Source organism: Podarcis bocagei (genome assembly GCF_964188305.1).
Source record: "Podarcis bocagei genome assembly, chromosome: 10".
NCBI lineage: Eukaryota > Metazoa > Chordata > Lepidosauria > Squamata > Lacertidae > Podarcis > Podarcis bocagei.
The window spans coordinates 5,550,980-5,564,214 of NC_138135.1; the positions used below are offsets into that span (position 1 = coordinate 5,550,980).

A 13,235-nucleotide genomic window follows, 5' to 3' on the forward strand; every position below is an offset into this window, starting at 1 on the left:
CCTCCTTGCCAAAATATCAGCAAAAATTTTGTAATCCACATTTAACAGGGATATGGGTCGGTAGTTCTTAAGTTGTGTCTTTTCAGACTCTGTTTTTGGTATGAGTGTAATATATGCTTCTTTCCACGACTCTGGCGCCTTTTTCCCCTCCATAATTTCGTTGCAAACCTCCTTTAGTGGTTGGATTATCCAATCCTTCAAAGTTCTATAATATTTTGAGGTTAAGCCATCCGGCCCTGGAGATTTTCCCAACTGCATATTCTGAATCGCACCTTCCACCTCCTGGTCTGTGATTTTATAGTTCAAGATTGTCTTGTTTTCTTGTGAGATTTTTTGTAATCTGTTTGCTTTCAAAAACTGGTCTATATCAAAGTCTTTCTGAGGCCCTTGTGTATATAGTTGTTTGAAATACCTCTGAAAACATTTTCTGATTTCCACTGGGTTCTCAATATTTTCCCCCTCAACTTCCAAATTGGTAATAGTATTGAGTTTTTGTCTTTTCTTCATCTGCCAAGCTAGCAGTTTCCCACATTTATTTGCTGATTCAAAAGTCTTTTGCCTCATTTGTTTAATTTTCCACTCAATTTCCTGGTTCATCATCTTCATATATTGCACTTGGGATAACTTTATTTGTCTCAAAATCTCTTGTGAGTTGGGTTTCGATCTCAGTCTTTTCTCGCCCTCTTTTATTTTATCCAAAAAATTTCTATTTTCACATTCTGGGCTCTCTTCTTTAATGAGTTCTGTTGGATCAGAAATCCCCTCATAACTGCTTTACTTGCATCCCAAATTATTCTTTTTTCCACAGTGGTATTCAAATTTATCTCAAAATAATCTCTCAAAGTTTTTTGGGCCTTCTTAATCACTTCTTGATCTCTAAACAAGGTGTCATTCATCCTCCATCTGAAGGAACCAGTTAATGTTAATCTCATCTCCATTTTCACGGCATTGTGGTCGGAGCACGTCTTTGGGCAGATCTCTACCTTCCTAATCTTGGGTGCCAGTCCTCTAGTTATCCAGATTTGGTCAATTCTTGTCCATGTCTTTTGGGCTTCAGAAAAGAAGGTTCCTTCTCTCCCCAGGGGATTCCTGGTCCTCCAAATGTCAATCAAGTCCATATTGTCAGTCAATTCAAAAAAGGTCTTTGGTAGTCTACCATCTTTAGTAACTACCTGTCTCTGCGACTTGTCCATATTTGTAGATACCACCCCATTCATATCTCCCATCAAGACAATGTTGTAGTCCATATAATCCAGTAAGGTCTCATGCAACTTCTTATAAAATGTAGATTTCCCCTCATTTGGTGCATATACACCTAGTATCAGAAATTTTTCTCCTTGTGTTTGAATTTCAATTGTGATATATCTTCCTTGCTCGTCTTTAAAAACAAATTTCGGTGACAGGCTCTCTTTTGCATAAATGACCACTCCTCGCTTTTTTACTTTGTCCGATGAAATAAATTCTTGGCCCAGTCTCTTGTTAATCAATATTTTCCTATGCAGCCTTGTCACATGTGTTTCCTGTAGACAAATTAGATCCAATTGTTCCTTCTTAAGTATGTGAAAGACTTTTTTCCTTTTCTCCGGGGAATTAAATCCGTGAATGTTCCAGCTTAGTAGTTGTAGAGACATGATGTATCTAGGTTTCCTGTCCTCCGACAGCTCCCAATAGTTCGTCTTCTTCTGGTGGTGGTATCACTTTCTTTGTCTTGTCCACTCCCAAAGGTAGTGATACTATGTCTAATAATCCTGGTGGTAAGGCTGCCGGCAGTCCTTCTACACCTTTTTGCAGATCTTCTTTGTGGTCTCTCAAAATTTTTCCTTCTCCTCCAATGATCTTATTTTAAACTTCTTACCTTTAAAGCTGAAAGATAGGCCTTGAGGGAATTCCCACCTGAAGATGATTCTGTTTCCTCTCAGTAAAGTCACCAGGTCTCCGTAGTTAGTCCTGAGGTCCAAAAGATGTTTCGGAATGTCCTTGAAGATTTCCACTTTTGACTCCTGTATTATCAAAGTGTTCTGGTAGTGTAGGCTTAGTATTTTGTCTCGCTCCTCTTTAGATCGAAGGGTAATCAGACAGTCTCTCACCCTGCCCTTCCTCCCTCCTCTTCCAAGTCTGAAAGCCTTTGTTATTTTAAAATCTTGCTTGTCATCCAATTTCCAAAAGTCCGCAAATTCCTGTGTCAGGAAGTCACACAAGCTATCTTTCTCAAGTTCAGGCACCGCTCTGACCCTCAAGTTGGTCTGTTTTTCTCTCAATTCAATCATAAACAGGAGTTCCTGGTGGACCCCAAGATGTACCTGGTGGTCCCCCAACTGTATGCTTATCGGTATTATCTTTCCTTCTACGGCCTCTACTTTTTCTTTAGCTTCCTGAGCCGTCTTTTGGTTTGATTCTAACTGTTGCGATAATTTTTCGATAGAACCTGTATTTACATTCACTTTCTGGCTCAAATCATTAATGCTTGTAGTATTTTGATCAATTTTGTTTGTGGCCTCAGCCACTTGTTTGCTCAGTTTATCCAAAGTCTCATAAATCTTACTCAAAATAGAGGTGAAACCTTCTTCTGACATCCCTTCCCCTTGTGGTACAGGGGGGCCTGAGGCAGATGCCCTGTGTTGATGCTGTGTTGTACTAGGCTGTTGGTATCTAACTCTGCCTGATCTCATTGTTTTGTCCTCCAGTTTTGTTGGCTTTTCATCCATGGCACTTTATCTGACAGTCAAGGTCACTCCCACAGCTTTACTGTGAGACCTTCTCAGGCTCAGAGTGGAAAATTCCCCAGCCAATGTTACTTTTTCAGTAAGCCTCTAGGGGGACACAGTAACAGTCAATAATGTTGCAACAAAATGGCTAAGTTTCCAAATGCCCCCTTCAGCAGGAGAAGTAACAATTTTAACAGTTTCAGAATGTCTATTTGCAGAGTGTTAACCATCCATTATTACATTGTTAATAAAGAGTGCTGTATTCAATGTAGCCAGATTATTTCAGTCTAGGCAGTCTGTTCCCAGGGATTGAGAGGTGGTCTTGTGTCTCTCCTTTCTCTCTTATATTAAAAGTTGGCACCAAAGGCACTGTCCCTTCTCCCCTCCCTCCCTCTCAGTTCAGGGAAGAGGTTCCTTTAGCTTGATGTCTAATCAGTCTTTCTTCCTAGCGCTCCTCACCCGGTAACCGGCTTGGACGTTCTTTGCTTTGATCTTTTTACAGAACGGAAGGTGGACTTTCTCTTTGCACCTCCCCGCTTCGGTTCCCATTCAGATTAATTTTCTTTAAATTCCTGATCTTAATACTTGATCTACTCACGGGTTGTTGTTTTGACAGCCGAATTGTCAGAGGAAAAAAGGACAGCGCTCTCCAGCAACAGTTGTGCGGCTTCACTCCACGGAAGTAGCGATCGACTCTCAGCGCCACGACACCCCCGTTCCGCTCCGGAGCCCCTCTCGGGGTTCCTTTGCTATGGGGGGGTCCCTTCTGGCACCCGCTGAGTCCCACGGCCGCAGGCTTCCCCCGCCTGCTGTTTTTTTATGGGTCCCCGCTGCGCTGTAGCGGTAAGACCCCAAATTCCATGGAGCTTCTCCCTCCCGATCAGAAGGAGACCGCCATTACCGTTGGCGCCACCTCAGGAAGTCCCACATATAACTATGATATTTAAGATAGATCAGGAATAAATTCATATCTCAAGAAATAACACAACTTCAGGTTGTTAATGAATCAATACCACATATTCAAGGATGAAGTTCCCGCTAAGTACAGTTATCCATTTGCCTTTAATATCCAGCTTTTTCAGTGTCAGATTAGGATAGTCTTGTGTCAGGAGCCGGGCACAAGATGAGGCAGCACCTCATTATCATAAGGAGCAATGGGGGTGGGTGTTTCCATCTGGGATTCCCATGCGCCACCTGCTTTCCTTCTGCTTCTCCTGCTCTCTCCATGCAATGTAAGGCATGTAGACTGAGGTCCATTTCCAAGAACAGGAGCTTCCCTGAGCACCCATTCAGCTGACGCCAAGCACCAAGCCTTGTCACTAGTTCCCTGACTGACCCAGACCACAGTCCCTGGAAAAGACGAAGACCTGAGTCTCACAAAATGGTTTATATGGACCTCCTGAGGCCAATGGAATTGTGCAGGTGATTCATAAAGATCTAGAGGTGGAAACTGGGGTGGATGGAGGATTATGATGCAGAGAATGGGAAATGTCCAAAGGAACGATGAACCAGAGAAAGAGAGAGTCTTTTCATAGACAGAGAGCAGCTGCCTTTCCTTTGAGGAAACAATTGATTTGAAAAGGCTGTATTCCAAGTTCATGCTGCTATATTAACGATGACTAAGGATTATGAAAGGTTGCTGATGCATTACTATCATTTGGTGACATTGCATCTTCGTTTCCTCAAAATAATAATAATAATAATAATAATAATAATAATAATAATTTATTATTTGTACCCCGCCCATCTGGCTGGGTTTCCCCAGCCACTCTGGGCGGCTTCCATAGAAACCAAAAAAACACTAAAATATCATACATTAAAAACTTCCCTGAACAGGGCTGCCTTAAGATGTCTTCTGAATGTCAGGTAGTTGTTTATCGTTTTGACATCTGATGGGAGGGCATTCCACAGGGCGGGTGCCACTACCGAAAAGGCCCTCTGCCTGGTTCCCTGTAGCTTTGCTTCTCGCAATGAGGGAACCGCCAGAAGGCCCTCGGCGCTGGATCTCAGCATCCGGGCAGAACGATGGGGGTGGAGACGCTCCTTCAGGTATACTGGGCCGAGGCCGTTTAGGGCTTTAAAGGTCAACACCAGCACTTTGAATTGTGCTCGGAAACGTACTGGGAGCCAATGTAGGTCTTTCAAGACCGGTGTTATGTGGTCTCAACGGCTGCCCCCAGTCACCAGTCTAGCTGCCGCATTCTGGATTAGCTGTAGTTTCCGAGTCACCTTCAAAGGTAGCCCCACGTAGAGCGCATTGCAGTAGTCCAAGCGGGAGATAACTAGAGCATGCACCACTCTGGCGAGACAGTCCACGGGCAGGTAGGGTCTCAGCCTGCGTACCAGGTGGAGTTGGTAGACAGCTGCCCTGGATACAGAATTAACCTGGCCTCCATGGACAGCTGTGAGTCCAAAATGACTCCCAGGCTACGCACCTGGTCCTTCAGGGGCACAGATACCCAATTCAGGACCAGGGAGTCCTCCACACCAGCCCGCCCCCTGTCCCCCAAGAACAGTACATCTGTCTTGTCAGGATTCAACTTCAATCCATTAGCCGCCATCCATCCTCCAACCGCCTCCAGGCACTCACACAGGACCTTCACTGCCTTCACTGGTTCTGATTTGAAAGAGAGGTAGAGCTGGGTATCATCCGCATACTGATGAACACCCAGCCCAAACCCCCTGATGATCTCTCCCAGCGGCTTCATATAGATGTTAAAAAGCATGGGGGAGAGGACGGAACCCTGAGGCACCCCACAAGTGAGGGCCCAAGGGTCTGAACACTCATCCCCCCACCACTTTCTGAACACGTCCCAGGAGGAAGGAGCGAAACCACTGTATAACAGTGCCGCCAGCTCCCAACCCCTCTTGACGGTCCAGAAGGATGATATGGTCGATTGTATCAAAGGCCGCCGAGAGATCCAGCAGAACTAGGAAACAACTCTCACCTTTGTCCCTAGCTCGCCGGAGATCATCAACCAGTGCGACCAAGGCAGTTTCAGTCCCATGATGAGGCCTGAACCGCGATTGGAAGGGATCCAAATCAAAACTGGGAACATGGGTAGGAGGCAGGGGAATGTAGGAGATGTTGAAATAGGAGAAGGTGGTAATGGCGCTTGCTGTGTTCCCTTCCCCTTTCTTCTCTTCCTTGAAACCCAAACAGGATTTTCTTTCCTCCCACATTGAAGAAGGTGATGGAGAAGACATTCAGAATTCTGAGGGATGGAATACTTTATTTCATTAGGTATAGACATTAAAATGTGTGAAATGTGGAATATGCTTCACTGAATGAGCACACATAGCTCACATCAGCGATCTCAAGAAGGAGAGAAAAGTATGGAGAGTGAGAAAAGTTTCACCGATAGTGAAAAACGTAGAACACATCAGCGGACTCACATGGGCAAGAAAGGATTCCAATGCATGGATTGTGGAAAGAGCTTCAGTCAGAATGGACACTTAAGTTTACATCAGTGGACTCACACAGGGGAGAAGCCATTTAAATGTATGGAATATGGAAAAAGCTTCAGTCAGAGAGGACAACTCAATATACATCAACAGACTCACACAGGGGAAAAACCATTTAAATGTATGGAGTGTGGAAAGTGCTTCAGTCACAATGGAGACCTTAAATTACACCAGCGGACTCATACAGGGGAGAAACCATATAAATGTATGGAGTGTGGAAAGAGCTTCAGCTTAAATGGAAACCTTAGAACACATCAGCGGACTCACACAGGGGAAAAGCCATTTGAATGCCTGGAGTGCGGAAAGTGCTTCAGTCAGAATGGAGACCTTAAATTACACAAGCGGATTCACACAGGGGAGAAACCATATAAATGTATGGAGTGTGGAAAGAGCTTCAGTAAGAGTGGAAACCTCAATATGCATCAACGGACTCACACAGGGGAGAAACCATTTGAATGCCTGGAGTGCGGAAAGTGCTTCAGTCAGAATGGAGATCTTAAATTACACCAGCGGATTCACACAGGGGAGAAACCATATAAATGTATGGAGTGTGGAAAGAGCTTTAGTGATAATGGAACCCTTAGAACACATCAGCGGACTCACACAGGAGAGAAACCCTTTAAATGCATGGAGTGTGGAAAGAGCTTCAGTCAGCGTGGACACCTCAATATACATCAACGGACTCACACAGGGGAGAAACCATTTGAATGCATGGAATGCGGAAAGAGCTTCAGTCAGAATGGATACCTTAGAACACATCAACGGACTCATACAGGGGAGAAACCATATAAATGTATGGAGTGTGGAAACAGCTTTAGTGATAATGGAAGCCTTAGAACACATCAGCGGACTCACACAGGAGAGAAACCATTTAAATGCTTGGAGTGTGGAAAGAGTTTCAGTCAGAGTGGACACCTCAATATACATCAACGGACTCACACAGGGGAGAAACCATATAAATGTATGGAGTGTGGAAACAGCTTTAGTGATAATGGAAAACTTAGAACACATCAGCGGACTCACACAGGGGAAAAGCCATTTGAATGCCTGGAGTGCGGAAAGAGCTTCAGTTTCAATGGAAACCTTAGAACACATCAACGGATTCACACAGGGGAGAAACCATATAAATGTATGGAGTGTGGAAAGAGCTTCAGTAAGAGTGGAAACCTCAATATGCATCAACGGACTCACACAGGGGAGAAACCATTTGAATGCCTGGAGTGCGGAAAGTGCTTCAGTCAGAATGGAGATCTTAAATTACACCAGCGGATTCACACAGGGGAGAAACCATATAAATGTATGGAGTGTGGAAAGAGCTTCAGTACGAGCTGGCAACTCAATAGGCATCAACAGACTCACACAGGGGAGAAACCATATAAATGTATGGAGTGTGGAAACAGCTTTAGTGATAATGGAAACCTTAGAACACATCAGCGGACTCACACAGGAGAGAAACCCTTTAAATGCATGGAGTGTGGAAAGAGCTTCAGTCAGAGTGGACACCTCAATATACATCAACGGACTCACACAGGGGAGAAACCATATAAATGTATGGAGTGTGGAAAGAGCTTCAGTTTAAATGGAAACCTTAGAATACATCAACGGGCTCACACAGGAGAGAAACCATTTAAATGCATGGAGTGTGGAAAGAGTTTTAGTCAGAGTGGACACCTCAATATACATCAACGGACTCACACAGGGGAGAAACCATATAAATGTATGGAGTGTGGAAACAGCTTTAGTGATAATGGAAACCTTAGAACACATCAGCGGACTCACACAGGAGAGAAACCATTTAAATGCATGGAGTGTGGAAAGAACACATCAACGGACTCATACAGGGGAGAAACCATATAAATGTATGGAGTGTGGAAAGAGCTTCAGCTTAAATGGAAATCTTAGAATACATCAACAGACTCACACAGGGGAGAAACCATTTAAATGCATGGAGTGTGGAAAGAGCTTCAGTCATAAGGAACACCTTAATATACCTGAACGGACTCACAGTGGGGATAAACCATTTAAATGCAGGGAGTGCGGAAAGAGCTTCAGTCAGAAAGGAAACCTCAATATACATCAACGGACTCACACAGGGGAGAAACCATTTAAATGCATGGAGTGCGGAAAGAGCTTCAGTCAGAATGGAAACCTCAATATACATCAATGGACTCACACAGGGGAAAAGCCATTTGAATGCCTGGAGTGCGGAAAGTGCTTCAGTCAGAATGGAGACCTTAAATTACACAAGTGGATTCACACAGGGGAGAAACTATATAAATGTATGGAGTGTGGAAAGAGCTTCAGTAAGAGTGGAAACCTCAATATTTATCAACGGACTCACACAGGGGAGAAACCATTTGAATGCCTGGAGTGCGGAAAGTGCTTCAGTCAGAATGGAGATCTTAAATTACACCAGTGGATTCACACAGGGAGAAACCATATAAATGTAAAAAACATCAGCAGACACCCGGGATAAACTGTTTAAATGTATGGACTGTGTAAGGAGCTGCACTCAGAGCGGAAGCCTTGATTTCTGTCAACGAACTCACACAAAAGGCAAACCGTATAAATATCAGGAAAGTAGATACAGGTTCAGTCCTAGTGGAAGTTCTAAATCAACAGACTCATGAACAGGAAGAACTTTAGGAGTTCAAACCCTACAAACCATCAACAAACTCTTAAGAGGAGAAGCAGTAGAAATGAAAAGATTGCAAAAAGTTCTTTATTTACAATGGAGTGTTTAAGGAACATCCAGGGACTTTCACATGGGAGAACCCATTTAGATGTATGGAGAATGGGACATTTTCCTTTCAGTGTCCACTCTTTCTTCACAGCAATGAACTCATCAGGAAATCAGTCTTAAACACATGACGTGTATTTGAAGTGCTTGTGTATATATGTAAAACTGAACAGCAACGAAATTTTGAAGGCAATGTCAAACAATGTGAGTATAATCTAAGAGGTAAAGTACCTTTTGATAGAGAGGATGAATCTGGTTTGCTGGTGGTGAGTGAGGATTAGGGCTGGGCGATATATTAATATCTTGTCCAATACCGGTTTCTAGACCACATCGTGATAACATTTGAAGAACAACTGATATGGCAATACACCGTGAATCACAGTGTGTGTTTCTGGGATGTGCCTGCAAGCAGCGGCAGAAAGCTTTTCTTCGTGAAGTCCCTGCAGATGCTGAGTTGCTGACTTCCCTCCCAGGCAACAGGAAGTGAAACACACACATCCATTGTCAAGGGAGAACGTCTAACTCCGGGAGGCAAGCGGCAAGATTGTTCTCCATGCCTCATTTGGTGCAGCAGGAAATGACTCTGGTGTATCTGGAGAGTCAGGTAGCTGCAGCGCTGACTTTACAGTCAAGTCACGAATACCGTGGCCCAAAATCTAGTTAATGAAGGGTTTGAATATCGATTGTGGGAATTATGCAAGGATTTATTGGGTCCAGTCCACAGCTCAGCTGGAAGTCAGTGGGAAGCAACTGTTGTGGGCTTACGCAAGCGAGAGCTCCTCAAGGAACTGCTTCCCGTCATCGGTCAGAACCTTCATTTGCAACAGCTTTTCACCGAATACCAAGAGCAGCTAGATATCTTGAGGGACAAGTAGCGCCTCTGCAGATCTTTCTCTGGCCTAAGAAAAAAAGAAACCAATTGCAGAAAAGCATTAATAACAGGTGGAAACGGAAGGGGCCATAGTCAGAACGGAATACTCCTGGGAGAGATGCGAAGAAGAACCAGGCCCCGGGGTGTTTTAATGAGCAAAATACTGATGATTATTTGAAAGGAGGTGACAAGAGGAATGTGTGGGGGAAATGGGGATGAACAGAGCATGCTTTTGCACCCCCCCTCCCCATGTGGAATTTGAGCATCGCTACCGTGGCCTGTGGCCGCCATGGAAAAGTTCTGGAGAATGTCCTTCATGGGTCCTTTTGATTCTAGATCTCATAGGGACAAATATCAAAGAGACTACCTGGGGAACCAGTTGGGTTTTGGATATCCCGTGAAAAGCACATTACAAGAAGATAAACTGATTATCTTATTAACCCTCATTCTAGGGTTCTTTGCTAAGGATTTATTGAGGCTCTGTCCTATATTTGGGTTATATAAGAAGAAGCCCCATAAAAGAAAAAGAAAAATTCATAAAATACTTAAGGAATTATGCAGCCAACAGACTCTCTTAACTGTGAATAACAATAAAAATTAAAAAAACAAATATTACAGGCTGTTCTATCACATGGACTATTTTTGTACTAGAATTTGCTAACTTGTAATATGAAATTTTATTTGGCCAATAACCAGAATTCCCCGCCCCCTTTACCCAAATCACCCTGGTTGTAATGAAACGTAACCCATTAATTATGACAGCTATATTGCTGAATAACTGTACCAAAATTAATGTCATCTGGTTTTTAATTTTTAACTATTTGTAAAAGGCATTTGTGGAGGAGGTGGGATGGGGAGGTAGCTGAAAAGGGAGGGGCTGGGCTTTTGGGGGAGGGGTTTTGTAAGTACAGATAATAAATGAACATTGCAATGAACACATCCATTGCCCTGTGTCCTTCCAGCCTCTTTCCTCCCTTGCTCCCTTCTGCCGGTGTGTGTGCCTGACTTAGACATCCTGTGTGCTGTATGATTTTACTGCTGGAACTGGATTTGCTCTCAGGAGCTAAGTTTTGTGCCTCTCTGGGGACCCAGTGAGAGCTGTATGCTTTGAAGGCTCAGTAAAGTATAACTGAAGTCCTGCTGCCTCTGTGTGTGTTATTGACCTCAGTGTGGGACTTGCTCTACATGTGGCCCCTACCCTGCTGCTACGTGCCTCATGCCCTGGAGTTGGTCTACTCAAGCATGCAAGATGGCATGTACCAAACTCTGTCACCCCACCACTGCATGATTTCAAAACACTACTTATTCAACAGAACTTCATCCCTGCTCCCTGCACATTCTGAAAAAAACTTGAAATATTGAAATTGAATGGGAGATTTCCCCCCAAGCCTATTTGCAGGATGGGGAAGAAGGGGCTACAGGTATGAGGGAAGTTTCCTGGGGGGCCCATCTTCACTCATGAACCCCATGGAGCAACCCCAGAGTCATGCTTATTCTGGGGTTTGGAGAAGATAGTACTTTTCCATATTCCCAGAAGTTATTATTCAATCCTGCTGCTAGGGAGTTTTCCTACCAGAGGACCAGAGTGTATATTACTATCATACTGATTTTACTGCTATGGTTGCTTTTGCTGTCATGGACTGGCTGGATGGATGGGGGTGAGGCACCAGCTGGGGAACCCCCAAGGGAAGAAGGCTCAGAGCCTGGGGACTGGTGGTGGGATGGCAATGAGCAGAAAGAGGGAGAAAATGGAGCAGAACGGGAGGGAAGGTGTTGCAAGCTGGAGGAAACGGTTTGGTGAGCAGGAAGAGGCTGGGGCAGAGAGCAGTTCAGGCTCAGAGGGAGGAGAGGAGAGGGCCAGGAGACCCAGAGGAGGCCGGCTACTGAAGCATCCAGGGAGACGACGACTCCTGCGACCAGCTCCCCTCTCCCCTGTTCTCCTAGAGCACACAGAGAAACCCAGTTCAGACCCCATGATTCTGCACATGATATTAAGAGGGTGTTTCCCTGCCCCCCAACATGCATCACTTTAATCTTGTTGACAATGAACTGTATTTTCAGCCCATTCTCCCCGTTTGGAGAGGTCTTTTTGGTGCTCATTGCAATCTCTCTTTGTTTGAACAACTGCCATCAGCAAACTTTGCCTCCTCCCTACTCATTCCCAACTCTAGATCATTTATGAACAAGTTGAAAAGCCACATGTCCCAATACTGATCTATAGGGGACTCCACTTTATGCTTCTCTCCATTCACAGGAGTGTTCGTTTATTAGTACGTGTTCCTCCCTCCCCCCATCCTTCTGTGCTGCGGAGAGAACCCTGCAGAAAAGTTATTGAGTGAATTTCACTTCCCCACACATCCAACACTGCTCAGCATTCAGGGAAATGGAAGAGGAAAGCTGGCCACAATCCAAGAGACTGAGGTCAGCAGAAAGCGAAGCAAAGCCTACTCAAAGGGAAGCCGCTTCAGCTTCCAGTCCGTCTGCTCCCACAATGGCTGAAGAAGAATTGCCATTTGGGAATGGCAGAGCTGAATGGAAGTGGGCGAGGAAGCCCCACAATCGCTCCTGCTGGAGGAATAGGGGCACTGACCCCAATACTCAAAGGTGATGACCTGGTCCTTTAGGGGCACTGTTACGCCATCAGGAACCGGGAGTCCCCCACACCTGCCTCCCTTGCCTGGATTCAACCTCAATCTCTTAGCTGCCATCCATCCTCCAACCACCTTCAGAAAGACACACAGGGAATTCATTGCCTTCACTGGTTCCAGTTTAAAAGAGAGGAAGAGATGGGAGGAGCCTCCCCATTGTCTTTTCCTTCAGAAATCCTGTCTTAAGGGCACATTTAAGATATGAATAGGGTGTGAGGCTGTGACCTGGCACAGGAACTAAATATTCCTCATTACAACAGACTGGCCAGGCTCCCCTGGGAATCCAATCAAGTGACCATTAAACAGGTAACCTGGCAGACAGGAGGTAAACAAACCACTCAGATTTCTGCTGTAAACCGCCCTTTCTGTAATGTAGGTATGATGTATGGGGGGGGTCTGGGGTTACACCCCTTCTGTGAGGTATGTATGATGTATGGAGGGATAGTCTTGAGCTCCAGGGCAGGGAATTTAAAATGTCTATATAAGGCCTTGTGTGCCATTGTTCTGGGTTCCACCTTCCTCCTGCGTGTGGTGAGTGAGGACCCTGTTGCAACAGATCAATAAAGATCAGGCTTACTAGCTGCTTTGCTTTAAACGCTTTAAACGCATTAGGATTCAAGCCACCATCCCGATGGATTTCTGCCTGGGGCATGTGCTGTCCTTGATCGCCTCCTGCCTCCTAAGGGATTATGGCTTATGAATTGGATCCCCCAATTTCAGAGGAGTCATTAGGCGTTGGAACCCAGGAAATCCGTCAAACCATTGACTTGGCGATTATTTGACGTTTCTACAGTTTTCTATACAGT

At 44.8% G+C, this 13,235-nt stretch overlaps 2 protein-coding genes across 6 annotated transcripts in view; both read left to right on the forward strand.

Annotated features, from left to right (window-relative positions):
- Positions 1-8,027, forward strand: part of LOC308595599 (uncharacterized protein) — a gene marked incomplete at its 3' end in the record, with an annotated part of 54,322 nt that extends 46,295 nt beyond the window's left edge. For all 5 annotated transcript variants that reach the window (XM_081210033.1, XM_081210034.1, XM_081210030.1 and 2 more), the window contains one exon: positions 5,869-8,027. In XM_081210033.1, the coding sequence (XP_081066159.1) occupies positions 5,994-8,027 (2,034 nt within the window). In that variant the 5' untranslated portion in view covers positions 5,869-5,993. The remainder of the gene's footprint in view (positions 1-5,868) is intronic.
- LOC308595696 (uncharacterized protein) overlaps positions 1-13,235 on the forward strand; it is a 53,222-nt gene that overhangs the window by 27,145 nt on the left and 12,842 nt on the right. The gene's annotated exons all lie outside the window — the stretch shown is intronic.